Below are 27,964 nucleotides of genomic sequence, written 5' to 3'. Positions count from 1 at the left end.
ATATTACACTAAGTCGTCCACGTTTTCGAGAACCAAAAGGCTGACAGCAACCCAGCCGGAGACTGGGCATGAGCTTGCCTGGATTTGGCCGTGTCATCGCGTGGAAAGGAACGCCTTGTTCGGCCAAAGGGGCACCAAAGGTGGGAGCGAGCCTCTCAAAGCTTCATCTCAGCATACCTCAGGACTGAATTCTTCTTGGCCTTGAAGCTTCACATTGTTCTCCAGTCGATTGTGGTTTTGGTCTGAAAGGATATTTTTGACGAGCAAAAAGAGGGGTTCGGAATAAGTAGACGGTGTTTACACATAACTCGAGGGAAAATGATGCTGGAGCTCCATGAGCTCCAATGCTGAATAAAACGGTCGAGCGCAGATATAAAATCGGGTAATTGAATAAACCGCACAAGCCCCGATTTCACCCAATCAAACCCCACCAATTGTCAACGCAAGGTGGGTCCCGGGCCATTGAGCAGCAAGACTGGGGAGCTTGCCAATCGTCAATTGATTGACGACGACGAACCCGAAACTGAAGATAACCTCCCCCTCGACGTCGCCGCCGGCCACCCCCTCCAACCACAACCTCCGTCCATTGCTCAACCACCCCTCTAGTCCACCACCGCAGCAATGGCGAGCAAGCTGGCCCCCGTCATGCGGACCGCCCTCCGCTCCGTGAGCAGGGTGGCTGCCCCCTCCTCGTCACCACTCCAGACCCGCGCCATCTCCATGTCGGCGAGGAGGCAAAGCGACACCCTCATGGTGGTGAGTCTCCCCTCCCTCCCCCTTCTCCCAAGCTATAAATATTGAATGGAGACTAAACTTCCAAAACAAAAAGCACCGTAACACCCCCGACAACAACCCCTCCATCCCCTTCAAGTTCACCGACCAAAACGAGAAAATCATCACCGAGATTCTCAAGCGCTACCCCCCCCAGTACAAAAAAGCAGCCGTCATGCCCCTCCTCGACCTCGGCCAGCGTCAGCACGGCTTCACCTCCATCTCGGTCATGAACGAGGTCGCCCGCATCCTCGAGATGCCCCCCATGCGCGTCTACGAGGTGGCCAGCTTCTACACCATGTACAACCGAACCCCCGTGGGCAAGTTTCACGTCCAGGCTTGCACGACCGTACGTCCCCCCCTTCACTATCAATAACCATTTCTAACTATACATAACAGACCCCCTGCCAACTCGGCGGCTGCGGCTCAGACGCCATCGTCAAGGCAATCAAGGAACACCTCGGCATCAAGCAAGGCGAGACCACCCCCGACGGCCTCTTCACCTTCATCGAGGTCGAGTGTTTGGGGGCGTGCGTCAACGCGCCCATGGTCCAGATCAATGACGAGTACTACGAGGACCTGACTCCCGAGACCACCAAGCAGCTCCTCACCGCGCTCAAGGAGAGCTTGAACGATGCGAGCAAGGCGCCCAAGCCGGGTCCTGTGAGCGGGAGGGACACTTGTGAGAATAGCGCGGGACTGACGAACCTGACGAGTGAGCCTTGGGGGGTGGAGACTACCAGGTCGGATTTGTAATTTTTAGAGAGGGGGGAGTGGTTTGATTTTATGTGGTTACAAAACTAGATGTTTTCACACTACAACAGGGCTTATTATATGATGTGATGATGATAGAGGGGGACGAGGGGGTGAGTGTACAAAAAGTGTTGACATGCATTCGCAGCTTGGAAAGGGGGGGTCAAGAATATATAGGACGGCCCGAATACATTGCTTGCTTCGATGCTTGTGATGATCGTACATTACGAATTGTTTTTTTGGAACTTCAGTTCTTATGAATGATGACAAGTCAAAATCAAATATGCCAAGGGGGTGGCTCGATATTGAGCCCCGTAATCATTCAATAACTGACATTGCAGGAACTATTTCTTCCACCAACAGAAGCTGCCTTGCTCTAAAAAAAATAAAAAAAATCATCACTGACAGTAAAATAAAAACCGAATCTTGTCCGAACCAGTGTCCTGTGTACCCAACTGGCCTGCACACCAAAAATCACTTCAACCTCATCACCCACCCATCCCCCTTCACTCTATCCCCCTGTCCAACAACACCCCCCCAAATCACCACCCCACTCTCGTCCAAGTCCCCAATACTCGCCATCGCGGCTTGTGCCCTCCTCCCGGGCCCATCCAAACTATCATCATCCTCCTCATCCTCAACCCCCATCTCAACCCTAAACCACCTCCCCTCCTGGTGTCTATCCCTCCCACCACCAAGCAACCCCCCCACCCCATCCCAAACCGCATCCTGCGCCTTGACAAAACTCCCCTCCGTCACCCCATGCCGCCCCTTTTCATGCCCCGACTTTGGCGTCAAAAAAGCCCAAACATCATCCATCTTCCCACCTTGCCCGTCCTCCCCAAACGCAAACAGCAAATACTCTCTTCCATTGACACCACCAATCGTCACTACACTTAACGAAGCGTTCGTCCTCGCTGCTGGCCAAAAACTGGCACTGTTGTTGTCGTCGTCGTCATCAAGAGGAACGGCGGTCAAGTCCGGAGTTTTATACCCCACATCCTCCTTCCCCGGTAGAATAGGTTTCCAGCCACCCTTCGCCGTAACCAACACCTCCTCCCCCGCGGAAGCAACATCGTTGAAGGAGTCAAGGGAGAGGGATAAATACTCCATTTTGAGCTTGTCAGAACCGCCACTACCACCCTCCCCGCCGCCGAGCTTATACAACCTGTTCTTTGCCAGCGCGAGACTACACCCACCTGTCACCGGGGAAAGGGAAGAAGGGAGAGGCTGCCAGGTAGAAGAGTGGACGTCAAACGCCCAGGTTTCATCTGACGCCTCCCCTGAGGGCAGGGTACCACCGGAAATGATAAACGTCCCGTAACCTTCAGAGTCAAGATCACGCGCTTTTTCCGCGAGGAAACCCACCACGGGATCTTGGGGGATTCCCTGCTCGTGGAGGGTGGTGGTGTCGGTTCCTAGGGCCCATTCTTTCCATGTGGTATGGCCGGAAGGATGGGAAGAGGGGGAGAAGTTGTCTGGTTTCGGGGTTGATACTGCTGCATGGTTGAACCTAGGGGAGGGATGGGCGGGTGTGGCTAGGGCTGGGTCGAGGAAGGACCAGAGGTGGGTGCGGGTGTCGAAGATCCAGACGCGACCGGATTCGTTGAGGGGTTGGGAGGGGGTTGAGGGGGATGAGCCGCCGAAGAGGAAGATCCTGTGACCGATCACAGCAGAGGCGTGGCCTTTGCGGGGAGGGGGGATGTCTGGGAGGGAAGAGGTGGGTGAGGCGGGGGATTTTCCCTTGTCTTTTGACCCAGGAGGAGGGGAGGTGAGAGAAATTTCGGAGAGGTTTTGGGGCTCGTCGTTGGGGGTTTCTTCAATGGAGATGGAAGGGACGTCGGGGTTGGGGTCTTTGGGTTTAGGGGCGGTGGATTTGACGGGTTTGGCCTTGATGGTGTAGTAATCGGCTTGGGCTCCGCTTGCGGGAAGGGTGATGGTGTGGACGTCGTTGTCGTTGCCGCCGCCGAAGATGTAGACGGTGCCGTCGACGATGTCGGCTGTGTGGCCTGATCTTGGAAGAGGCGGGAGCTGAAGCTTTTCCCAGGTGCCCCTCATGGTGTTGCTGTTGCCGCTGCCAAAGGTAGGGCTTTGGATGACGGGGAGTGATGAGGGGAGGGAGTTGAAGAGCTCCGTCGTACGACGTTTGAGGAGTTTGAATGAATCCATGATGTCCGGCCGAGTTGATCCTCACAGTGTAAGTGGTATGTCCAATTGAAGGTGTTCAGTAGGTAATCTCAAGCTATCATGTGAGTTGATGTAAGTGCGGTTGTAAGCGTCTAAGACAATTGACCCCCCACTTTGTTTTGCTTAGAGTGTAAGATGAGATTAAGATGAGACAGTTGGGCTTCTTGAAGGAATATGTCCAAACTGGACGTGAGGCTGTGCTGGGGCAGGGCATTCTCTCTCACCAGGATCGCTTGCTTTCGGCTTCTGGAGGAGAGTTGCGTCACTGGGTGGGGTTTTTGTTGCCGAAAACGTGCAGCCGTCCAACGGTGATAGGCTCGGACTACTGTTGGCTGTCGACAGCTTTCCAAATCGTGGACTGACAAAGCAGAGCTTGAAAGGGGATTGGTTCGATTCTGAATAAGCCGTCTGTAGCGGCGGGCTGCTGCATGCATAACGCTCACAGCATCTCAACATACGGAGATGCAAAAGTAGTGAAACAAAGAGATGATATGTAACTCTGGGAGTTCTCATTCTCATTTGCTATCTATGTTCGACTAGTCAAAATTCTGTTCATAAGCAGAAATCCTCCGGGGTATCTGTCCATTTTCATTCCTCCATTTCTGCAAGTCCAAGTTCCAGCTCTTGTCTTCATGCCCCAATCCCATTACCCAGCCCTAGGCCAGATAATCCCAATCCAAAACCAGCAGCAACCGGCCGCTTTAAACTCCATCCCCAAAACAAAGCAAATAAACCCTCCGCCAAAAAGTCAAAAGATCAAGCATAACACCTCCCCACCCCTAACCTCCCCACCCCATCCTGAGCCTCCCCCCTCCCAAACCCACAAAGCCCAACCTCCATCCCAACCCCCGGCTTAATAACCCCCCAAATCAACTCCTGCTTCCAAATACTCTGCTCCCTCCTCCTCTCCTCCCCACTAATCGTAGTCCCATCCCTCGTCCCATTCCCCCCCGGCACAAAAAACTGATGATAATGACACCTAGCAGCAACAACAGCCGAGCAACTCCCCCCTTCCAGCACCATAGGGTTCCCTTTCAGCTCCCACCCCTGAAGACCAGCAGGAGGGGCCTTTCGCAACCCTAACCCCAAGACTAGCAACAATAGAATGAGCAACAGCGAGAGCAGAGCCAACAGCCCGACACCGCTCAGGCCGACAGCGTTGGCGGTCATGTCACCAGTAGTGACCGATACCAAAACGAATGATTGAGAGAGAAGAAAGCCCAGCGCGATAAAACCAAAAATAAGCAGCCACGAGAGCGGGCGCGGCAGCGTGAGAAATAAACTGCTAGTCTGAAGGCCCTGGGGAAAAGGCGAAGAAAGTCTAAGTGGGCGGGGTGAGACCGCGAAGAGTGAGCACTCGTGGGATAAGTGATAGCTCGTAAGAATGCTGTTCGTCGTGAGATAAAGAAGTACCAGCCCAAGTTGTGGGAGGGCAGTAATGATAGCCGCGCCCGCAGGTGGGATACCCCCCGGAAACATGACCAGCGATTTCGCTCCGAGCAGAGTTGACGGAAACGATGTAAGGAGGTGCGCAGGATCGTGGCAGACGGATATTGCCAGGGCAACAATTACCAAGGAGGCGATAACCGTCCAAACCGCTACAAAGGTGGTGAGGTTGGTGAAAGAAACGGATTTGATCCAGTAATGGTGGGTGGGAATGTAATATTTGGCTGGCTCGTTAATGCCCGCTCCCCAGCGGCCGGTCAAGACGTCCTGTTTCTTGGACAGGAGTGAGCCGGACTGCTGGGTGGCAGTGTCGGGCTCCCTGAGAAAGGAATTGATGGCATCACCGAGGGTGCATAGAGGCGAGAAGCGGGAGTGGTGTTTGAAGAGAATGGAGGCGCCTGCTACCAGCGCAAAGGAGTTGAGGAGGGCGACAACGCCCAGCAGTGAGGCATTGAGGTTGACTTCGCACGTCTTTGGCTGAATAAGAGGAGCGGAGAGACAGTAACGAATTGTGGACTGGTCGGACACGATCGAGCTGAATGGCGAGGTCCGGGGTCCTGCAGCGGTTTGGAGAAGCGAAGAAGGCGAGTTGATGTTGGAAACAAGCAGAATGGCTGATAGGTCGGACTCGAGGGTGCGGTCGAGTTGAATGAAGCAATCGGATCTCGTCAAATTGGCCATGCCGTCGCTGCTTGCTTGCCGCTGAAGACTGAGAATTTCGAGTCGGCTCAGTCCGCCATTGTTGTTTTCCGTAGCGTTGCTGAATGATGCGCCTCGAGTGAAGGCATCCGTAACGACAGCAGCCTTGAAGTCAGGCGCTGTTTGCGAAGTGAAGATTACCGCATTATACCTGTGGATTGTTAGCCTCTTCTTCTCCCTCTGTTTTCTCCGGGAAAGCTCACATTATCTGAGTAACAACCGCCGCCCCCATAACCACAACCGCCAGCACCACCCTCACTCTCCCAATAAACTTCAAATTTCGAAAGCTTGGCACCCCGATATCTAACCATTGCCATTTCCGATGAGCCTCATCGACCTCTTCCCTCGTCGGACTGCTCAGCACCTGAAACACATAATGTGCCCCCGCCAATAACACCACACAAAACACGTTAACAACGGCATGCAATCCCCAGTCAATCCTCGTAGCTGCCGCGCAACTCCCCGTGAAAACCGCCAGTCTCCCACCACCCCCTCCAAGCAATGATGCCTTCGATATCGCCAGTATCAAACAGATGAACCCCACAATCAAAATCACAAACCCGACCAGCGTGTTAAAAGCCACCCCAGCCCTCCACCCCACAAGAAGAGTATTCCTCAACGCCCTGCCATCACCGCCTCGCCGTTTCTCGTTGCCGAAACCCAGGCGCTCTTGATCACCACCAGAGTCACCGCTCCCTCTCCCTTCTGAAGACTCCGAATCGTAAAATCCTCCAAACTCGGCCGCTCGTGATTGGAGATGCCGATGCGAACTCCCCGGCAGTGGGCGTTTCCCCTCTTTGCCCACCCCATAGTGGATATACTTCCGCTTCGACACAGTTTCTGGTGTTTCACCTCGGAGGTAGTTGACGACGTAATCTGGCACCAAATTCCTCGCTATCGAGTGCCCGTCGCTATCTCTCCTCCTTTGTAGCCATGGTCGCCAAGTCGTAGCTGTCGTCGCCCGTCTGTGATGATAATGGTGGTGATGGTGGAAGTGTGTCGTCGTTGTCGGGGAGGCGATTTCCGTCTCGGTAACGATGCTCTGGAAGGGCCATTGAATAGTTTGTCGACCTGGGATAGGTCGTGGTGTGACTAGTGGGGATGGCTGGTCCTCTCGTACTCTGGAGACATGTGTGTGTTAGACAGGTTTCATCCGAAGACTGGACAGCGAACAGAAAGGTCAAGCTTACCTTGTCATCTGTGTCACCTCCCCGTTCTCATCCCACGCATATCGAAAAGTCGAAGGTCCATGATCTCGTGGAGGTATGGTTATCTCCATGTCCCGCAATATAAGATGCTGACCCTGAAGAAGAAAAAGAAGGAAAAGCACAACACATAGGAAACCAAGAAAAAATACAAGCCGGCAGCGGAGAAGAGAATAGTTTGATTAGAAAGGATCCATCAACAGTTGGAGAGTACCCAAGAGATATTCATGACACTGGACAACCTGTGCCTGGGTTTGTGAAGAGAGAGAGAGAGAGCGACAAGGTAAGAATCCTTGAGCAACAAACGGAGGCGAGGATGAGCAGCAGGGGGGCATGACCACCCTTTGTATGCTTCCATCGTGGTGTGCCCAAGCCATCGCCGAACGATACCACTGTCATAGGGCGGCTGGTGGTGAAGGGCGGGATCCCCGCCATGGCCGAACTCTGAGACCCGAATCCCAAGAACTTCTTGAGAACCCCTTGGCAGAAGAAGGCCCCCTGTCGACACTGGGGACCATTTGCGGCAAGAAGGGACATGACCGGGGTGCTATATTAAGGCACGCTATGTAACCACCACACTGCGATTCGATTCCATATCCACCAATCAGGGAGGGTTACTTAGAAACGACGGGTAAAGTATCAAACATGAACACCGGTTTTTTTATGAGAAGGGGTTTGTGCATCCAGACTTGTTTATGTCTCTTGGCCCGGTATGGGAATTGTATTCGGCATATGTTGCCCAAAACTTGTTTGTCTTGTACATAGATTCATCATCAACACTTGTTGATAACTTCCTAGATAGGTCCAACAAAAATAGGATCGCTCCCGTCTCTGCAGCGGAAGCAAGTGTTTCCAACCGCTGACTTCTCCAACACGTCCCTTCGCTGCAAGAGCGGGTGACAAGTATAGCACGTCCGAGCACCAGCATCCAAAGACGTGAGAAGGAAGGTTGCAGTCCTGAAGAAGAACATCGGACGGAGAATTTCTGACGAAAGCAAATGGAGAGAGCAAGGTGTTGCCGCACCTTGCCTGACAGGGGTCCGGTTGTGACATCCGAAGGACTCCTCTTCCAAGCATGGGAGTCCCATGTCGAGGTTCATCGCGAGTTTTGAAGCCTTGAGAAAGCAACAGTTTCATGTTTCAACCCCTCGCTAGCGTTCAACGAACAACCAACAATTGAGAGAAATGGTACGGCATCTGGAGAAGAAGTTTTACTGAACCTTTGATCGGGCTTGTGAGGTTGAAGAAAGCTACTTGAATCATCCATGCCGTGTGCACGGCATGACGATCGAACCTGAAGAAGCTCTTTTCGTCGAGGCATCTCGTCAGGATAGGAAAGCGGACAAAAGGGAATCTTGGGTTGGCCATTCAAAGACCTGGCCAACTGGATGGGTTGGGCCAAATTCATGCGGTGCGGGGGAGATGGAGTGAGAGAGCACTGGTTGGCAAGCAACGAAATGAGAGACGGCAGGGATGATGATGACAGTCTAACTGTTTCAACTTTCCAAGTCGTGCAACCCGGGCTTTGTGACGAACGGTGGAGTAAATTCCGCGATAATGAAGAGGATTATACTTAGCTAAGATGACCGCCTGCTTGAACCGTTGCGATCCAGGCATCGAATGATTCCTTCTGACCGGCGCCGTCGGAGTTCACGGTGTGGCTGAGAGACCACTCGCCGCCATTTGAGCCAAAGAACTATCCGAAAGGACGGCAGTGATGGTGAGGATGACCCGATGTAAGCTCCTTCACACCAGAGCTTCCAAAGCCCAATGTCGAGTAGGAGGCGATGGCGGTGCTCGTTGATGCTGGTATTAAGTGTGAAGGTGTGAGTGATCAGATGCCGAGGTTGGAAAGCTTCATTCAAAGTCAAAATAATGAGAAGGAATGATATTGTCGTGGGGGTTGGCGCATGATATTTGTTTGATCTCCGACCCAGATATGGCCCAACGATGCTGTGATGTTGGTAAGCTGCTTGCCAAAGTCAACTCTAGGTTCCATGCTCGGCCGGAATTGTTCAAATGCTTTATGACATTTCAAGATGTTGTATAATCGGTCGTCGACGATGATATCAAACTGTGTTTAGATCTCTCACTGATGAACATCGCTTAGTTTCTCGGTGTCGATGTCGTTAGATCGCCTGTTTCTTGAGCTGCCCCAAGCTCCAGTGCCAAAGTGAAGCTCTCAGTGAAAGCTTTCGGCGCTGGGAACCATAGGTGGGCCATCCAGACCCTAACCCTGAAGCAACCCCCTACTTGGCAACGGTTTGTTCCGCAGCGCATCCCACCGCGCCCAGGAAAGCTCCACGTCGGGTCAATTAAACTACAGGGGAAAGAGGCCACTGACAACAGCTTCACCACTCACTTCACCTTCTCCCAGCCCAAAACCACACAGCAAAGCCCAAAATGGATCCCTACTCGGCCGAAGGCGAACTCATCAACATCCACAATCATTTTCACCAAGGACAATACCAAGAAGTGGTCGACTACGGTGTTTCCACCCTGTCCTCCGAGAACGAGCTCCCCGCCCGTGTCCTCCAGCTGCGAGCTCGCATCGCTCTAGGCCAGGCCGAGGATGCCCTCGCCGACGTAACGGGCGAGAAGGAGCCAGAGTTGCAGGCCATCGCTGCCCTGGCCGAGCAAGCGCTTGGGAACAGCGACAAGGCGGTTGGCATCATCGAGAAGCTCGCAGAGTCAGCGGCCGGCAACACTACAGTACAGGTTGTGGGCGGGACAGTATTGCAGGCTGCGGGCAAGAGTGAGGAGGCTTTGGCGCTTCTTTCGCAACACCAGGGAAGCTGTGGGTTACATTCTATATCCAGTCTACGGCAGGCAAACGACTGAAGGGACACAACTGACGAGGTGGTGATTGAACAGTGGACGCCGTTGCGCTTATTGTGCAGATCCATCTGCAACAAAACAGAAATGACCTTGCAGTCAAGGAGGTTACCGCCGCGCGGCGGTGGGCGCAGGACAGTTTGTTGGTGAACTTGGCAGAGTCTTGGGTTGGGTTGAGGCTGGTTCGTGCTACCCCAGGATCTTCCTTCTAAGGGTCACACACTGATATGTTCGCTGCAGGGCGGTGAGAAGTACCAACAAGCCTTCTACGTCTTTGAGGAGCTCGCGCAAGCACCCGCTACATCATCAGTCCGGTCCCTCGTCTCCCAGGCCGTTGCCGAGCTTCACCTTGGCAGAACAGAAGAGGCCCAAGCTGCTCTCGACCAGGCCTTGAAAAAGGAGCCAAAGTTCGCCGAGGCCATCGCCAACCTTCTGGTGCTGAACGTCATTGCCGGCAAGGATGGTGCGGAGCAGAAGACGTATGTGTCCCGGAGCCCAACTTCTAAACCAGTATCAATGCTGACTTTGTGTTTAGTCTTCTCGAAGCCACAGACGCTCAGCACCCTCTCCTGGTGGACCTGGCGGAAAAGAGTGATCTGTTTGACAAGGCGGCGTCAAAGTACAGCGCCAAGGTCTCTGCGTAGATTGGTGCTTTTTTGAAACGAGCGAGTTTATGAAATATTTGATGATATCCCACAGCCCTCCTTGAAACTCCATGGGTTACTTTGATTATTACAGGGACACAGGACTCTAAAAAGCTGATATATAGAGGAACGAAGATAATTTACCAATTTTGTCTACTTTCGTCCAGCCCAGAATATGCTGCTTGGTTCCTGCAGTAGGACTAGAGGCAAAACGCGCGAGTTTGTACCTGCATTTGCAGCGAGGCCGTTTCTTCCACGGGTGTTTGTCTATACCGCGAGTCAGCTACCCCAAGAATGTCGGCAATGGAAAGCGTTACGGGGGAAACCCGCGCTGTAGCTCTCGGCCCGTGGCATTTTCCTAACTTGGGCCCATCTCAAACCGGCGCGCAGCTGCCAGGTTAGCTGCTATCCAGCGATTTAAAGCGCCAGAGATGAGATCCCCGGGGTTCCGGGTGGCCAGTCAAGCTGGTGGTTAGTTTGTGAGGGGGCATATCCGGATACTTCCAATGTTGCTCCTCTTCATGGTTGTCCTCACTTCTGGCCCACCTACCTTCAAACTCACTGTCAATAATTTTCTCGATTTACCACTAACAAGGTGCCCTCCGCTGTCTCCCCTCCTCCAGCCCCAGCCTCCAAGGCAGGTGACGCAGTCCCGGCCACGAACAAAAAGCGCAAGATTGTCTGCTTCTCCGGCCTGTTCCTCCCCTCCCCCATTTACCAAACCCAACACTAACTCTCCAGCACACTTCGACGGCACAATCTCCCTCCAAGACACAGGCCACATCCTCTTCAACACGCACAGGTGCGGCCCCTCCAAGCGGGAGCTTCTCGACGCCCAGATCGCCTCGGGGCAACGCACCCTCAAAGACGTGTCGGCAGAAATGTGGGGGAGCTTGAACGTCCCTTTTGATGACGGGTTCGAGCTCATGTCCCAACAGCTAGGAATTGACCCTGGGTTTGCCGGATTTCACCAGTTTTGTTTGAGGGAGGGGATCCCATTCCATGTCATCAGTGCTGGGCTGAAGCCGGTTTTGAGAAGGGTACTGGATGAGTTTTTGGGGGAGGAGTAATCAGCCATCATTGATATTGTTGCTAACGAGGCGGAGATTACAGAGGATGGGTCGGAGTGGAGGCCGGTTTGGAGGCATGGGGGGAGTGAGCTGGGTCATGATAAGGGGTTGAATATGATGGAGGCGAGGAGGGAGGGAGGAGGAGGAGGAGGAGGAGGAGGAGGAGGAGGAGGAGGAGGAGGTGCCGTTGATTGTGTTTATTGGGGATGGGGTCTCTGATTTGCCTGCGACGAGGGAGGCGGATGTGTTGTTTGCGAGGAAGGGGTTGAGGTTGGAGGGGTATTGTGTTGAGCATGGTATCAAGTATTTGCCGTTTGGGGGCTTTGCTGATATTCAAATGATGCTGGAGGAGATTCTGGAGGAGGATGAGAGGAAGACGGGCGGCAGGGGAAGGCCGGCGAGGTTTAACCCGAGGGCGGATATGTGGAGGAAGGTGTCGAGTCGGAATGCTGTGCCGCGGTATGTCGTCATGACACCCATGGAGGAGAGGGTGTTTTGGTGGCCTGAGGCTTTTAGTGAGCTGGTTCGTGACGGAAATGTTGCTGGGGATCGGGCCGGTGTTGTTAACAACGGGAAGCAGCAGATGGATGGAGCTGTTCCACCTGGGCTGGTATGATATCATTTTGTGTCTATAGGTTCACTTGTGTGTTACATAAGTTAAATAATGGAGATTAGGTCAGCATGGCATTTGACTGGACTATGGAATAGTTGTTGCTATTGGATGGAAATGTCATCTTGAGTGCGGATAGCTCGGATTATTATCTTGTTGGTGGAGGGTGTGAGAGTGCATATCTGGCTGAAAAGGGGGCGTAGAAAAGATTTCACAAATCAGATATTATTGCGCCACTGGTGAGAGTGTGGTTTCAAAGCCCCCGAGGGCTGGCATGCTGGCAGGCTGGCACCCAAAAATACCCCACGAGGCTTTTACTACGGTATACGCAATGGGCATGGTGAGCAGTTTCTGTGTCCAGCCCCAGGGCTCACTTGGGACGAACGGGAAGGTCACCGCTGCGACGGTGTCTTTGTTTGCAACAGCTACGCAGATTGCCGGGAGGTCGAGACCATCACTGCCTTTTCCCGAGCCCTCGGAAACTCTTTGTGAGGTCGATCGATCAGGTTGCGCAAACCCCAATCGGCCACAGCTGGGGCCAGGCTGATGCAAAGTTGCAGGAGGCGTGGTGTAGGTTTGAAGCCGTCACTTTCAGGCACGTTCATGCGGGCAGCATGCGGGATGTGGTCAGAGTGTTTGATTGAGAAAAATGTACTGTGTTGGTCGCAGCATCAGGCTTTGCTATATCCGGTCCCGCTCGTTTAAAAGGGGGGAGCAACCCGAGGGCGACGCGTGGTCCAATCTGCCAGTCCTCCAAAGCTCCAAAAGCAGCATTCATCTCAAACGAAAGGTGCCTCAATCAGGGTGTGTTGGAATGACGGCCCACCTGCCTGATGAGAATGGACAGATGCTGATTGACGGCTGTACGCCCAACAGCATTCGCTGCGGACGACACATGAGTATACACGAGCCCGTCCCCGATGCCTTGACTTGTTTTTTCCTTCATTTTGTTGAGCCCAAAACAAAAACCATCCATCCAGCCATATCTCGTCGACCAAGACACACATAACGTCAACTGTGGGCACCGCCAAAAACAGCTTGGTAGCCGCTGAAGATACTCCCCAATTTCGCCTAGAGCCGCCCCCTAGACCCAGCAGCTGAACGGGTCCAAAGTTCTTTTGGGCAGGTCTCGGCATCGCCAATCCTCCGGGACGCGCCCAGCACACCAGCGCCCCGCCATCACAGCTCCACCGCCCAAATTCACAAATACCTAGCTGGGCCCCCAAGCCCCGTGTCTCCCTGTTGCTAGGTGGATGACGTCCTCGTCGTTTTCCCAGCTCCATTCTTCTCCAAGCTTCTATCCGTACCTCTTTGATCTGCTCCCGCCCAGGTCATCGGGTCCCTGACGTCGACTGTGCGGGCACTACAGCTACTGGGAACATCGAGGGATCCATCAACAACAACCAAAGTTGCGACGACGGACCACTACCCGCACACGTCCCACCCTATCATCGCCACTGATTCGAAACTAAGAAGAGAGAGAAGGGGAAAGCTGGGGAAGGACAGCCAGCTAGCCAGCCATCCTGTTTTGATCTGCCTTGCTCTCTGCGAGTCTGCCCTACGCTTTAAACATTACATACCACCTACCACCCACCACCCACCAAACACAGCAACAGAACAGCACAACACAGCACAGCACAGCATTGGAGAGTGGCACTCTTGGAACCTACGTCGTAATTGATTGGCCCCTCCTTCGATTGGATTGGAGGGTCAATTGCAAGAACAAAATAAATCTTGGAACGATTACCTACTACACGATCGTGCCAAGGTAGATAAAGACACGCATACCCCGCGCCAGCCCACCCACCTCTTAGCATAATGGCTCGCTTCATCCCCAACCGTCTGAAGCCGGGCTACTCCAACTCTGCCGCCAACTCAGCTTCGAACAGCCGTAGTGCCAGCCCCATGCGCAGCAAAGGAGATTCCGCCAGCCCAGAGGGCCGCAGGGAGACGGGCCTGGTGGTGCAGGTATCGATTCTACGGGTATGAGGACCACCCACCATCACCATCACCATCACCACCATCACCACCATCACCACCATCGCTGCCCTCGTGGTGCCAAGGAGTAGCATCGCATACTGACTTGCTGAAAATCCAGGCCAAAGATCTCGCTGCCAAGGACAGGGGAGGAACGTCGGATCCGGTGAGTACATCGAGTGCGGTATCCATTTCACAGGAGCTGCAGATATCCCACATTGTGCACCCCCTTCTACCCCCGTGAGGAAGTGACTGGTGGCTGATTGCTGCAACTCCCGCCCAGTATCTCGTACTCAATCTTGGCGAATCGAAGCACATTACACATACCGAATCGAAGACACTGAACCCGGAATGGAACGAAACATGCCAGCTCCCCATCAATGGCATCCAGAGCCTGCTCCTCGATGTGAACTGCTGGGATAAGGATCGCTTTGGGAAGGACTACTTGGGCGAGTTTGACCTTGCCCTGGAGGAGATCTTCGCCGATGAAAAGATCGAGCAGCCGCCAACATGGTACAAGCTGAAGAGCAAGCGTCCAGGGAAGAAGACGGGCGTTGTTTCGGGCGAGGTCTTGCTGCAGTTCTCTCTGCTCGACACCTCCAACAAGGACGCCAGCCCCCAGCAGATCTACGAGAAGTTCGCTGCAATTGCTAAATCTGCTCCGGCAGTCGACGCCTCGTTGACCCCTACTCCATCCCGTACCCCCGTGCTTGCTCCGACCAAGGGCAAGGTGCCATCGCCGGCGCCTTCGTTGGGGGGAAGAGTAACCGACGACGCCGATGAGGACGACGACTACGACTACGAGGACGAGACCCCCGAAGATGAGGACCCTACCAAGCCGGAAACTGCCGAGAAGAGAAGGAGGAGACTGCGGATCAAGGGGCTGAAGCGCAAAAAGAGGCAAAACCCCTACGAATTTATCAACGGCGGTAGTGACGTGGTTGGTATTATTTTCCTGGAGATTTGCAAGATTACCGACCTTCCCCCGGAGTCGAACGTTACAAGGACGAGCTTTGACATGGATCCTTTTGTGGTTGCCTCGCTAGGCAAAAAGACATACCGGACCAAGACGATCCGTCACAACCTGGATCCCGTGTTCAACGAGAAGATGATCTTCCAGGTGTTGAACCACGAACAGCAGTACCAGTTTGCTTTTACTGTCATTGACCACGACAAGTACTCTGGAAACGATTTCATTGCCTCCGTAAACTTTCCGGTACAGGAAATCATCTCCAAGGCACCAAAGGCGGACCCCACCACTGGACTGTACAACTTGAAGGAAGTAGCTGAGTTTTCGGCTCCGGCGCAGAGGACCCGTTTTATGAGACTGGGTCTTTCCCGGACCAACTCTACCCAGAGCTTGTCCAAGCAAGCTAGGCCTGCATTGTCCAAGAATCCGTCAACCTTGACCAATGTATCTTCTCTTGTCGCAACGCCGACATTGGGCTCTGGTCAACAGCTTCATGAGGTGCCTGAGGGCGCTCAAACACCCGCTATCAATGCTCCGATCCCCGCCGGACTCGTTCAGCCGGGGGAAGGCGGTGTCGCTGCGGCCGCGGCGAACACGGCTGAGAATGCCTCACCGGAAACTGAAGATCCCGATTTCTTCCCTTACACACTTCCCCTCAGGATGAAGAACCTTGAGAAGTGGGAGGACAAGCATAATCCACAGCTGTACATCCGTGCCAAGTACATGCCTTACGCCGCACTCAGGCAACAGTTCTGGAGAGCTCTGTTGAAGCAGTACGACGCCGACGAGAGCGGACTTATTAGCAAGGTCGAGTTGACCACCATGTTGGACTCTTTGGGATCGACCCTGCGCGAGTCGACGATTGACAGCTTCTTCCTCCGATTCCCCCATAAGGCGGGTGATAATGAAGACGTCGAGGACCTAACCATGGATGAGGCCGTCATCTGCCTGGAGGACCAGCTTGAGTCCAAGGTCAGAACTCCGGGTGTCGCGGAGCGTGTGAAGAATATTCTCCCAGATGCCGCCGAAAAGGTTAAGAACCTGCTGCCTATACCCGGCAAGGAGTCGCATCCCGATACTGTCCAGCCACCGAGCGAATCTGACCTTGGCGGAACCGACAGCATCACTGTTCCAGAGCTGGCGACTCCAGGCGAAGAGGGCGATTACCTCGACCGGGACGATCTCAATGCTAGCAACACCGAAGAACATGTGGTAGAGATCCGCGAATGCCCCATCTGCCATCAACCGCGCTTGAACAAGCGCAAGGATGCAGACATCATCACCCATATTGCCACCTGTGCCAGCCAGGACTGGCGACAGGTGAACAACCTGATGATGGGTGGGTTCGTTACGTCCAGCCAGGCCCAACGCAAGTGGTACTCCAAGGTGATCACCAAGATCTCCTACGGTGGCTACAAGCTCGGTGCCAACTCTGCCAACATCCTCGTGCAAGACCGCATCACCGGTCAGATCAACGAAGAGAAGATGAGCGTCTACGTCCGTCTTGGTATTCGCTTGTTGTACAAGGGTCTCAAGTCCAACAATATGGAGAAGAAGCGCATTCGCAAGCTGCTCAAGTCTCTCAGTATTAAGCAGGGTAAGAAATATGACGACCCTGCTTCCAAGGCCGAAATCCCCAAATTCATCGCCTTCCACGGATTGGACTTGTCTGAGGTGTTGCTTCCTCTGGACCAGTTCAAGAACTTCAACGAGTTTTTCTACCGCGCTCTCAAGCCTGATGCCAGACCAGTTTCTGCACCAAACAACCCGCGCATTGTGGTCTCTCCGGCCGATTGCAGATCCGTGGTTTTTAACCGCGTTGACATTGCCACCAAGGTCTGGATCAAGGGTAGAGAATTCAGCGTCAAGCGTCTCCTAGGCGATGCCTACCCTGAAGATGCCCACCGCTACGAAGCCGGTGGCGCGCTGGGTATTTTCAGACTGGCGCCTCAAGACTACCACAGATTCCACATCCCCGTGGATGGTGTTATGAGGGAACCTAAGACCATTGCAGGTGAATACTACACTGTCAACCCAATGGCTATTCGGTCGGCGCTGGATGTGTACGGCGAGAATGTGAGGATTGTCGTACCTATTGACTCCCCAGAATTCGGACGGGTAATGGTGATTTGCATTGGTGCCATGATGGTGGGCAGCACCGTCATTACAAAGAAGGAAGGGGACGAGGTCAAGAGGGGTGATGAGCTGGGCTACTTCAAGTTTGGCGGGTCGACGCTGGTGGTGCTGTTTGAGAGTGGAAAGATGGTGTTTGATGATGACTTGGTGGACAATTCGAATACTGCGCTGGAGACCTTGGTGAGTTTTACCCACCATCTTTGTTTCACAACAACTGCTAACAAGACCAGGTCCGTGTCGGCATGTCGGTCGGCCACGCCCCCTCTGAACCGCAATGGACCCCTGACATGCGCAAGGACGACGCTCAAATCACCGAGGCGGACAAGCAGGACGCCAAGCGCAGGATCCAAGGGCAGGTCGCGGAGGAGAGCCCGAACGATGACAGCGGCAGCGGGCTTGATGTGGACGGGGAGGGTGATGGCGAAGTGACAGTCAAGGTTCCCCACCTGGGGACGACAAACGGGCCGGCAGTAACCGCCTGATTTTATTTACCACTCGACAAATTAATGAGGGCTGATTTCTCAACGATGGCAGTGAAAAAAGAAAAAGGCATACATACAAGTGTAAGAAGAGCAAGCGTCGTTCATCCATTCGCTGTTTTAGAGGCAGACACCTACTTGATGTGTCAAATAGTAGGGTTGGTATTGTTGTAGTGTTGTTAAAATAGAATTATAGTGTCATCTTTTTATATGCCGCAGTACATATGGGATTTTGCGTGCATATGGATTTCGATTACGGCATTTGGATTTTCTGCTTGTTGTATGAGTTCAAAATCAGGGGTAGCCCGGCCGGGGTTATCCCCTATTTTTATCTCCGGCCCGCCTCGCATTCTTGCTGGTCTGTTGCGAGCTTCCTGATGAAGCAGCAGTTCCTTGTGCGGTCGCGCATCGCGAGAATTGCGCCATCGGTTCGGGCTCCACAGTTGAGGTGTGTGTAAGCCAGGTGAGCAAATATGAAAGTTGTGTATAAAGAGAGAGGTGTTTCGGTGTGTTTTTATCTCTAAGACAATTCAACTTCATCCTCACCAATTCCACGCATTCTTGATACCCATTTGTCAATTTTTTTTTTAGAGATACCCAATCCCATTTTCAAACCTGTTCAGCAGACAAAGAGTCAGCTGTATCTTATCGCTTACCACCATCACCACCAACAACAATCTAATCTCAGACCATCTGAACCCATAACCGTCCAAATGGTGAGCCTTGTCATGTCATACAAACCAAAAAAAACAGTTGCTAACAAGGAAGAAAAGGTCCACGCCGACGCAACAAACTTCTCCCCCAACCTCACCAAACCAGAAGCCTACCAGCAGCTCCTCGACGAGGTAGAAGGTCTTTGTTACGAGCAAAGAAACTGGGTGTGGTAAGGTCTCCCCTTGTGCCCCTCCCTATTTCACCACCTTCACCCCATCTCACCCTTTCACCACCCCAACTGCCACCCCCTATCACACCCCTTTCCCCTTTCCCCTTTCCCCTTTCCCCTTTCCCCTTTCCCCCTTTCCCCCTTTCCCCTTTCCCCTTTTCCCCTTTCCCCTTTCCCCTCAACTACCCAGCATTCATCCACCCCCTCTTTACCCCCGCCACCGTATCTCATCCACATTCAAAACCCCAAACATCATCACCACCATGACATACCACCATGAAATATCACCATGAAACATCACCATGAAATATCACCACAGACTTCGTAGTGAAAAATCGAGCTGACAAAAGGGCAGCAACCTCTCCAACACCTCCTCCCTCCTCTGGCACCTCTACCGCTCCCTCCCCTCCCCCTCCTCCTCGGTAAACTGGGCCGGCTTCTACGTCCACGACCACACCTCCCCTCCCACAAAACCACGCCTCATCTTGGGTCCGTTTCAAGGCAAAGTCGCCTGCCAAACCATCAACTTCGGCCGCGGAGTCTGCGGCACAGCAGCCGCCACCCAGACAACTCAGCTCGTCCCCGACGTCGAGCAGTTCCCAGGCCACATCGCCTGCGACTCGTCCAGCAAAAGCGAAATCGTCGTCCCCATCATGGTCGAGGGCAAGGGGGTGGTAGGGATAATCGACATTGACTGCACAGTCGAAAACGGCTTCGACCAAATAGACAAGGAGTACCTCGAAAAGCTGGCGGACTTTTTAGCAAAGAGCAGCGACTGGCCTTGATGAAGCACATAACAAAAAGAAAAGTTGATTAAAAACTATCATAATGTCCCAAAACCTTTTTCTAGTTCAAAAGAAACGTCAAGATGCCTTTCCCACCACCATAACCTAGCAATGTCTCAGTCAAAAATCAATCGATACACAAACAAGCATGCCAGATACATGCACATCAACCCTAGTCTCCTTGTCATCAGAGCAAAAAAGAACCACCCAATGTCAACACAACCACCATTCCCGTCAGAACCAACGGGATCTTGACCACGGCTCTAGCGTTGGCCGGGGTTGATGTCGCCGGCGCCGCATTTTCACTCCCCTTGGGCGTGCTGGACGAAGTCACCGTCCCAGAACCTTGCTCCGCGTCGCCACTGCTAGTGCCAGCATCCACAGCATTCTGAGACCCGTCACCACCGAGACCGGGTCCAGATCCAGCCCCCTCCATCATTAACATCTTGGCCTGCTCAGGGATAGCTGGCAGCAAAGTCGTGTCAATGAGCCAGTTGGCATCCTTGGTAGGGCAGGCATTGGCGTGTGTCGTCGAGACAAATCCTCCATCTCCTTCGGGGGGTGGGTTGGCAGCCAGAGCAGAGGCAAACTTTTCGAACCCATCCAGTTTCTGAACCGAGGAGCCCTTGACGCTAGGAATCTTTGCAATGCCGTAACCATTATCCCCCATGGCGTATTCGTACATCAGACCTCCAGAGTACACACTCGTCATCTTGTCACTCATCAGAGCAGCAACCTCGCCAAAGTCCCGGCCATTGGTAAGGCAGCCATACTCCGAGAGGCTACACATCGTCAGCATCATCCCACACCACCACCACCAATCCGAAACCCAACTCACAAAATAGGCAAACCATAATCCGAAAAGTTCTTCACCTTCTGGTCCCACCCCGCCGTCCGAAAGTCCGAATTGCACCACGAGTAATCATTCTGTTGTTCACGTCAGCGACCAAACCACCCCTTTCCCACAACACCCTCTCAGACAACTTACAAACGCAAAAAAATCCGACCTCTCATCCTCACTCCCACAATTCATCCAATCCGCCTGCTGCCTCCTATTACTCCCCACATCCGCCGCCGAATACCCCACCGGCACCCTCCGGTACCCCCTCTCCCCAATATACTTCCTCATGTCCCTCGTCACTGCCTTCACATACCTCGCCGCCAGCGTCGAATTCACCACATCATTCACCACCTCATTCCCCGAAAAAAACGCCAGCGTATTCTCATACTTGGCAAACTCGTCAATCGTCGCAAACACGCTCTGCAGATACTTTGCGTTATACGACGGCGCCGGGTCGTACCGGTTGATGCTGTACAGCGGATTGTTGGCATCGACAATAACGTATATCCCCGCATCCGCCAGCTTGCCCATGCACTCGTCGTGCCTGGCAGAATTGTCAATAATGTAGACCCGAATCGTGTTGATGCCCAGCTTTCTGAATTGGTCAATGTCGCGGCTGCAAATCGTCGTGTCCGCCAGGGGGTCCGCCATCGCCGAGGAACCACCCGGTTGGTAGTCCACACCGCGAATGTAAAACCGCTTGTCGTTTTGCCAAAAGGCTGTTTTATGATCAACATCAGCCAAGGTCCCATTTTGAAAAAGGAGTGGTAAGGACAAACCATTCCCGGAAACAGACACAGCCGGCAGGCTACCCCTCTTGGTGGGAGGTTGAGCAACTGTCGGCGACGGGGTGGCTGTCCCAAGACTCGGGAGCATCGTTGCCAAGACCGGCACCAATGCGAGGGATCTCATCTTGGCTTGTAGCAAGAAAATCCGGGGAAGATTGACAAGTGTGAAGAATGTCTCAATGCGGGTTGCTGCAAGGAGAACCAACGTTTCGATATTAAAGATGGGTGGTGGTAATCAAAGAGTCAAGAAAATAGAAAAAGAGTTCCAAAATCGAGAAGGGCGGTATCAAAAGTAGCGTTGTTGAACGAGAGAATATCTTGTTTTTTTTTTCAGAGAGTCGAGGAGGGTGAAAGCGAATGTTTTGGAAAGAGAAAGAGAGAGAGAGAGAGAGAGAGAGAGAGAGAGAGAGAGAGAGAAAAGCAAGAAAGCAGACAGACTCTGGGGTTATTGAAAAAGCACTGGCCTGCTGGTTCAAGAATAAAAGAAGGAAGGAGTACGGTGCTGTCCTCGACCGGGAAGGAGAAATGTGAACGTGAAAAGGCCGGAAGCAGTTGCACTCACTCTAGTTGACCTTGCAACCAAACGATACAGGCAACGGACACCAACCTACCTGCCAACGGAAAGCCCAACCAGTCACCTCAGTCATAATGAGCAACCGTTACGCAGTGACCTTCCATGTGCGCCATGATCAAGATCGCTTCCCTGTGCAGCCACACACACACACACCCCCCATCCGTCTTTTCAGCTCATAACTCCTGTTGCTGCTGCTGCTGCTGCTGCTGCTGTCTTACCAACATAGGTAGGGCAGGAAGTAAGGTAAGAGGGCTCGTGAAATCTCGGCCGATGTTGTCCATCAAGAGGGGCCGAAAAGATCAGCTGTTTCCACATCCCATACCTAGATATATATCTAGGTGGAAAGACCATCCGAACTGTTGATGGAAGTAGCCAAAGTCAAAGCTTTGGGCCCGTCAGGGGTATCAGCGGGAACTGGCAGTGGCGCCGTGGGGTCATGCACGCACCAAAAGCGGGAAGGAACGTCATTGCCAAGATCTTGCGCCTTTCAGGGGACAGCCGTTCACCGTGCCACCCCTGCTTCACATCAAGTGGTTGTCGTGGTGAAACAGCATAAAAAGTCAATATAATCCCAGCTGTTTAGAGCCAATCCAGGTCCCAAACACTATAAACATGCTACCCTCTGACACAACCGTCCTCACCAATTCATCGCCATCTACCACCAGGCATGTGGATATACGACAGAATCTATGTACAACCCCCATCTTGGGAGAAAGAAGCCCACTACCACCCCCCGCGGTATCCTGCCCATCACCACTCATTCCCACTATACTCAACCACCGCCCCGACCATCCACTAAACAGCCTGGATATAACTCGCCGGCACGCTCTTTGTCACACCCCCCTTCTCCACCTCCGCCCACCCATCCCCTGGGTCCTCCTTGATAAGCACAAACCTCTCCCCCTCCGTCATGCTATGCTCCGCATCGCTCTGCGCCGTGTAATCATACAACGCCTCGGCATACTTGAGCTTCTTCGCCCCTCTCCTCGGCGCCACAGCAGGGCCCTTCTTCTTGACCGTGCCACCGATCGACGAACCACTGTTAGAGTAGGTAGACGGTGGTCTCGCCGACTGACCCGTGTGCTGCGGCGCAAGGGACGGTGGTGGTACCGCCAACATTTCAACATAACTTGCTGGCACGAGACCTTCTTTGTAACCTGCTCGTACTTTGATCCATCCAGAGCCGGCTGTGAATGCTGTTAGTAAGTAGAGCAATAACAGGACAAGGGAGGCAACATACTATCTGGCTCCAATATAACCAGCTCCCGTCCTTCCTGAATCGACAACTCCCCATCACCCCCTGCCTCAAACGTGTACAGCATCTTCCCCTTCTTCTCCGCTGACCCATTGGAGCTGGGCGTGCTACCCGGCAACTCGCTAATATACGCCGCCGGTGGAGGCGCAACGACTCGGTTCTTCCTAACAGTCGTCGTCGAAGCTGCCGGCGTAAAGCCTGGTCTCGTAGCGCTGGGAATCTCGGGAGGTGTCTCCTCCGATGGAGAGGTCATCGACCGCTGCGCACTGGCAGCGTATCCCGAATTGACCGAGCTGATCGTCTCTGACCTGCCGAGAGCAGGGAGTTCCGCCACATGATCCGGTGGCCCATTGCTAGGCTTCAACAGAGCGTTAGCAGCCTCCTGTCGTTCCTGCTTGATCTTCTTGCGCTCCTCCTTGTTGAGTTCACCTGGACACTCGGCTGGGACTTTCATCTCGCATTTGCTATGGCAAGTGTACCCGCAGTCTCGGCAGTCGAATCCCTTGGCGGACAAACCCCATATCCTCTCCCCGCAAAGGTCGCAGTTGGTGGGGATTTTGAATGTTTGCGACTTGAAGTTGTGGTTTCTAGCGCCGAGAGTAACATCACCCACGACAGAGGTGATGGTTGATGTCTCAACCTCGGCTGTAAGACGCTTTCGGTCGGCCTGGTGTAGATCTTCCTGGATCATGAAAAGCTGCGCAATAACTGTGACCTCATCTTTCTGTTCCCTTCCATCCCTAACGTTCTGCTTTGTCCGCTTCAATCCTTCTACTTCACGCCTCTTCTTGTCGACCTCGCGGCGAAGTTCTCCCAGCTGGCTCTTGGACTTGTTGAGCACGTTTCGTAGATAAACCTTGGCCGGGTCGTCAATGGCCATTGATTCATCGTCGTGCCATACTGGACTGGGCTCAAACACCTTGTCCGCCGGCTCTTGGAAGGCGCCCATGTTATGCCTAATGTACATCATCGAGTCGAGGTGAGGCTGGTTGCGTGTGATCTCCTGGGTCAAGTGCTGAATCTGCCCCAAGCTCTGTTGGAGCATGCTGGTCTCGAGATTTGCAGCCACGGTCCACAGAGAGTTGAGCTTGATGGTTCGGAATTCGGAAAGATCCTGGAGGCTGTCCATGACTTCGGGCAGGTACTCGTGGTAGTATTTCTCTTTTTGCTTGTTGGTGACGTTGATCGCAATGAGGTAGGTATTCTTGACGTTGTTCATCTCGTGTATTTGCTGCTGAAAAGAGCTCTGTGCCTTGGCCTTGTCGAAGGAGGACTCAGTCTTCTTCCGCTTGCTCTCCACCTCCTGGCAAGCAGCATCATATTTGGTCTTTTGCTTCCGCAGGTCGGCATACGATGATTCTCTCTCCTTCTCCAGCCTCTCGGCGTACTCGACATGGCGCTTGCGTAGCTCTTCGAATCGTCCCGAGATGACCTTGAGGGGATCGGCTACTTTGGTCACAAGTTCGTTTCCGTACCGATCGTGTTCTTCGGCTCGAGATTCTAACGTCGTAAGATGGGTCGTCCATGTGGTGAGGGATGCGCTGAAACGATTCGTCAGTATGGGAGGGAAGCTGGAAGTCAGGGGTGGTCCAGCACGCACCTCTCGAGCGAGCCAGGGGTCATGGTAGGAGTATCGCCGACGCTCAGACTGGTTGACTTCTTCGCCTTCTTTTCAAAGTACTTTTTGGCCAGCGCATTGAGCTTGGCACTGTACTCCTTCTCTATGGCACTTCGTTCACGGTAGAAGGACTGGATATCGTCGAGCCAGGCGATGCCATTAGCAACCCAGGCATTCGCCGGTTTGAAGCCATCCTACAGCGTCCGTGGTTAGCCTGACGCATACCAATACAATACTGGCCAGTCCTCCATTGACGATGTATCTAGGATTCGAACCTTGAGCTCCGATCCAAAGGTCGGCGCAACGTCTACTTCGGCCATGATTCCCGATTCCGTTCCGGCGTGTCACTTGCGCTTCCTAGACCGCTACAAAGCTGTTTTCGAATCTAAACCATGCACGATAGGCAGCAAAGAGAGGGTATGCAAAAGATAGTCTTTGGATTTTATGGAGGTAGGTCCGTGGTATCCGCGCATCGTCTGTCAAAATAGTACTCGTGTGTGGTGGTGGATGAGGGATTCTGGTAACTGGCCTGGCGAAGTAACACGCGGAGTTGATGGTGACCCCTCCACAGTGAGGTAAGGTGGCTAAAATAAATGTACCCCAGCGAACCATGCAGCTTGCAGCATCAGTGCGCCCTGCGCAGCCCCCTATGCCAAGCGCAGTGGGACGACCAAGACCAGCTCGCGAACCATGGACATGGACATCCATCCGGAAGTTGGGAATAGCGTCTTGCTTCTTCAGTTGCATGCTGTAATATCTATCGAAGACATATCCGTCAGAGCTGCTTACGTAGCTTCAAAACAGTCCATGACCCTCTGGGAGACCGAATCCTGGATAATAAGGCGGTCTCATGTACATAAGTGCAACAATGCCATGTTAAAAGAGTTTCCATTGTCTTTAAGGAAGCAACCATGCTTGCTGTTAGAGCCACTGCGTGTGTTTGCAGGCAGCTGCTAACGCTGGACCCTGATTGAAAGCATGTCAAACGGTGGTGTAAAGCCTAACTTGTCAGGCACCAGCGCCAGTGTCAGTTACCCCGCCAAACCAAACAGCTTCAATTGCAGGTGCAGCCCCACCATCACATCGCTCCTGCTTTGGCTTCCGGAAAGTGTATACCTACCAAGCTGGGCTTCTTCTTCCTTTGTGATATTCTCTGCCAGCTTTCCATCCGACAACAACTAGAACCTCAGGTTTCCGTCAACATCACTGATCCAGTTCAATTTCAACTACCTGATCTGACGACCTCGAGCCCGTTCCCCTCACAGTAAGTGCTCCTGCATCTCTACGACTGACCAGTCACAAACACAACCTTGACGGCAAGGACGTGATCTGCGACTCGCGGTCAGGGCCAGTTTCCACGACCGCCAGTTGGTTTCGTCTTCCTCCACAACAAAGTTCCGCCCAGGCACCTGCACCTGCCCTTCTACTGGCAACCTTAGGTCGCTGTTTTACGCGTATATTAACTGAGAATTTCCACAGTCTCTCTACCCCTCAACCAATTTTCACCCAAGTCGAAGCCATGGCGGACCTCGCGAGCCGCATCTCCAAGCCGGAGGAGGGCGCTGCCCCCCAAGTTGATGACCCGACCGAGGGTGCCAATAGCGTTGGCATCGTCGAGAACGCCTACGACGTCGAGGTCAAACTCGCCGATCTTCAAAATGATGCCGAAAGCCCGCTCTTCTCCGTCCAGTCTTTCGAGCAGCTTGGCCTCCCCAAGGCGATCAACGATGGCCTTTTAGCTATGAACTTCAAGAAGCCATCCAAGATCCAAGAGAGAGCCCTCCCCCTCATGATCAGCGACCCTCCTACAAATATGATTGCTCAGTCCCAGTCCGGCACCGGCAAGACTGCTGCTTTCGTTCTCACTTGCCTGGCGCGCGTGGACCTCGCCAAGCCGCAACAGCCTCAAGCTCTCCTTCTGGCTCCGAGCAGAGAGCTTGCTCGGCAAATTCAGGGCGTCGTCCAAACAATCGGTCAATTTTGTGAGAACTTGATCGTGCAGGCCGCCATTCCCGGCGAAGTCTCGCGTGAGACTGGTGTCAGGGCCAGCATCGTGGTAGGAACTCCAGGCACCGTCATGGACCTGATCAGACGTCGCCAGTTCGATGTGTCTCAGCTGAAGTTACTCGTTATTGACGAGGCGGACAACATGTTGGACCAGCAGGGTCTCGGTGAGCAGTGTGTGCGTGTCAAGACGTAAGATTCTTCCATCCCCGGATGCAATGGGCAGCTCACTGACAGAAAATAGTCTACTTCCCAAGACCATCCAAATTCTTCTTTTTTCCGCCACCTTCCCAGACAATGTCCACCGGTTCGCGCAGCAGTTTGCGCCCAAGGCGAACGAGATCAAGCTCCGACACACGGAGCTGACAGTCAAGGGAATTTCTCAAATGTACATGGATTGCCCGGACGAGGGCAAGAAGTATGATGTGCTTTGCAAGCTCTACGGTCTCATGACCATTGGCTCGTCCGTCATCTTCGTCCGCGTAAGTAGTCGCTGGCAAGAAAATGTGTATCATCCTCTTTCTGACCAACAAATATAGACTCGTGAGAGTGCCAACGAGATTCAGCGCCGCATGGAAGCTGATGGCCACAAGGTGTCTGCCCTTCACGGTGCCTTCGAGGGCCAGAACCGTGATGCTCTCCTCGACGACTTCCGCTCCGGTCGTTCCAAGGTTCTCATCACCACCAACGTCTTGGCTCGTGGCATTGATGTGTCCAGCGTGTCCATGGTCATCAACTACGACATTCCGATGAAGGGCCCCAACGCTGGCATGCCAGACTACGAGACCTATCTTCACCGTATCGGCCGTACTGGTCGTTTTGGTCGTGTTGGCGTCTCTATTAGTTTTGTCTACGACAGACGAAGCTACGAGGCCCTTTCCGACATTGCCAATCACTACGGAATCGACCTTGTTCAGCTCAGCCCTGACGACTGGGACTTGACTGAGAAGAAGGTGCAGGACGTGATCAAGTCGAGCCGTGCCCGCCCCGACTACGCTCCTAATGCCCTTGGGAATTAGTTCTCCTGTGGGCGGGGCAGTGCTCGGTGGGATAGGTTGTCCATGATGATGGAGGACTAATTGTGGATATGGGCAGGAATTTGCATGACTATGGATGAAAATTTGCACTTTGCGGGTGGGAGTTTTTGAGAAATTGAGCTTTTCGTGGGCAATGGGCATGTAGTTGAGCACGCAGAGAGATTTGTTAGATACCAAAGGCGAATAAGAAGCCGGAACTTTTCACGATTACTTTTGACTCCTGATGTTTGGCGCCGCCGGGTCCTGGGATTTTATGATTTCCCTCGGGTCCCTACAGCATCTGTGTATCACAGATTGTCGGCGTGCATATGGGGAGTGAATGTAGTTGAGTAGCTGATCGACCAAAGGCGCTTGCGCAGGTCCCAGCGGCAAGGAGAGGTTTCTGACGTAGTGTACT

At 53.3% G+C, this 27,964-nt stretch overlaps 9 protein-coding genes across 9 annotated transcripts; 5 read left to right on the top strand and 4 right to left on the bottom strand.

The window, feature by feature from the left end:
• The first annotated feature begins 272 nt into the window (after nt 1-272).
• On the top strand, nt 273-1,711 carry NUO24 (NADH:ubiquinone oxidoreductase 24). The gene is made up of 3 exons (XM_062943872.1): nt 273-756; nt 830-1,120; nt 1,171-1,711. Exons 1-3 carry the CDS (start codon nt 622-624, stop codon nt 1,525-1,527), a joined length of 783 nt encoding a protein of 260 aa, XP_062802632.1. The 5' UTR covers nt 273-621; the 3' UTR covers nt 1,528-1,711.
• Nucleotides 1,712-1,998: 287 nt separating this feature from the next.
• On the bottom strand, nt 1,999-3,693 carry QC764_201680 (uncharacterized protein; the record flags this gene model as incomplete). The annotated part of the gene is made up of 1 exon (XM_062943871.1): nt 1,999-3,693. The coding sequence occupies one exon, from the start codon at nt 3,691-3,693 to the stop codon at nt 1,999-2,001; it is 1,695 nt and encodes a 564-aa protein (XP_062802631.1).
• Nucleotides 3,694-4,467: 774 nt separating this feature from the next.
• QC764_201670 (uncharacterized protein) lies at nt 4,468-9,216 on the bottom strand (the record flags this gene model as incomplete). Its single annotated transcript, XM_062943870.1, has 3 exons — nt 7,047-9,216; nt 6,060-6,977; nt 4,468-6,007 (listed from the first exon to the last, which is right to left on the bottom strand). The coding sequence occupies exons 1-3, from the start codon at nt 7,133-7,135 to the stop codon at nt 4,468-4,470; spliced, it is 2,547 nt and encodes an 848-aa protein (XP_062802630.1). The 5' UTR covers nt 7,136-9,216.
• On the top strand, nt 9,145-10,772 carry QC764_201660 (uncharacterized protein). Its single transcript, XM_062943869.1, has 4 exons — nt 9,145-9,858; nt 9,936-10,078; nt 10,137-10,375; nt 10,432-10,772. Exons 1-4 carry the CDS (start codon nt 9,465-9,467, stop codon nt 10,538-10,540), a joined length of 885 nt encoding a protein of 294 aa, XP_062802629.1. The 5' UTR covers nt 9,145-9,464; the 3' UTR covers nt 10,541-10,772.
• Nucleotides 10,773-12,875: 2,103 nt separating this feature from the next.
• PSD2 (phosphatidylserine decarboxylase) lies at nt 12,876-17,785 on the top strand (the record flags this gene model as incomplete). Its single annotated transcript, XM_062943868.1, has 4 exons — nt 12,876-14,203; nt 14,319-14,363; nt 14,481-17,483; nt 17,534-17,785. The coding sequence occupies exons 1-4, from the start codon at nt 14,039-14,041 to the stop codon at nt 17,783-17,785; spliced, it is 3,465 nt and encodes a 1,154-aa protein (XP_062802628.1). The 5' UTR covers nt 12,876-14,038.
• Nucleotides 17,786-18,495: 710 nt separating this feature from the next.
• On the top strand, nt 18,496-19,465 carry QC764_201630 (uncharacterized protein; the record flags this gene model as incomplete). The annotated part of the gene is made up of 3 exons (XM_062943867.1): nt 18,496-18,498; nt 18,556-18,665; nt 19,021-19,465. 3 exons carry the CDS (start codon nt 18,496-18,498, stop codon nt 19,448-19,450), a joined length of 543 nt encoding a protein of 180 aa, XP_062802627.1. The 3' UTR covers nt 19,451-19,465.
• Nucleotides 19,466-19,489: 24 nt separating this feature from the next.
• GAS5_1 (1,3-beta-glucanosyltransferase) lies at nt 19,490-21,793 on the bottom strand. Its single transcript, XM_062943866.1, has 4 exons — nt 21,071-21,793; nt 20,439-21,010; nt 20,289-20,377; nt 19,490-20,232 (listed from the first exon to the last, which is right to left on the bottom strand). The coding sequence occupies exons 1-4, from the start codon at nt 21,201-21,203 to the stop codon at nt 19,638-19,640; spliced, it is 1,389 nt and encodes a 462-aa protein (XP_062802626.1). The 5' UTR covers nt 21,204-21,793; the 3' UTR covers nt 19,490-19,637.
• A 420-nt stretch (nt 21,794-22,213) lies between these two features.
• bzz1 lies at nt 22,214-25,469 on the bottom strand. The gene is made up of 4 exons (XM_062943865.1): nt 24,802-25,469; nt 24,509-24,720; nt 22,894-24,449; nt 22,214-22,840 (listed from the first exon to the last, which is right to left on the bottom strand). Exons 1-4 carry the CDS (start codon nt 24,844-24,846, stop codon nt 22,449-22,451), a joined length of 2,205 nt encoding a protein of 734 aa, XP_062802625.1. The 5' UTR covers nt 24,847-25,469; the 3' UTR covers nt 22,214-22,448.
• Nucleotides 25,336-27,830, top strand: DBP5 (RNA helicase required for poly(A+) mRNA export). The gene is made up of 4 exons (XM_062943864.1): nt 25,336-25,790; nt 26,006-26,722; nt 26,775-27,012; nt 27,070-27,830. Exons 2-4 carry the CDS (start codon nt 26,046-26,048, stop codon nt 27,547-27,549), a joined length of 1,395 nt encoding a protein of 464 aa, XP_062802624.1. The 5' UTR covers nt 25,336-25,790; nt 26,006-26,045; the 3' UTR covers nt 27,550-27,830.
• Nucleotides 27,831-27,964: the final 134 nt, after the last annotated feature.

Source organism: Podospora pseudoanserina, chromosome 2 (assembly GCF_035222485.1).
Source record: "Podospora pseudoanserina strain CBS 124.78 chromosome 2, whole genome shotgun sequence".
In the NCBI taxonomy this organism is placed as follows: Eukaryota; Fungi; Ascomycota; class Sordariomycetes; order Sordariales; family Podosporaceae; genus Podospora; species Podospora pseudoanserina.
Note: the sequence above shows the minus strand (reverse complement) of the source record. Positions and strands in the feature narration are given on the sequence as shown.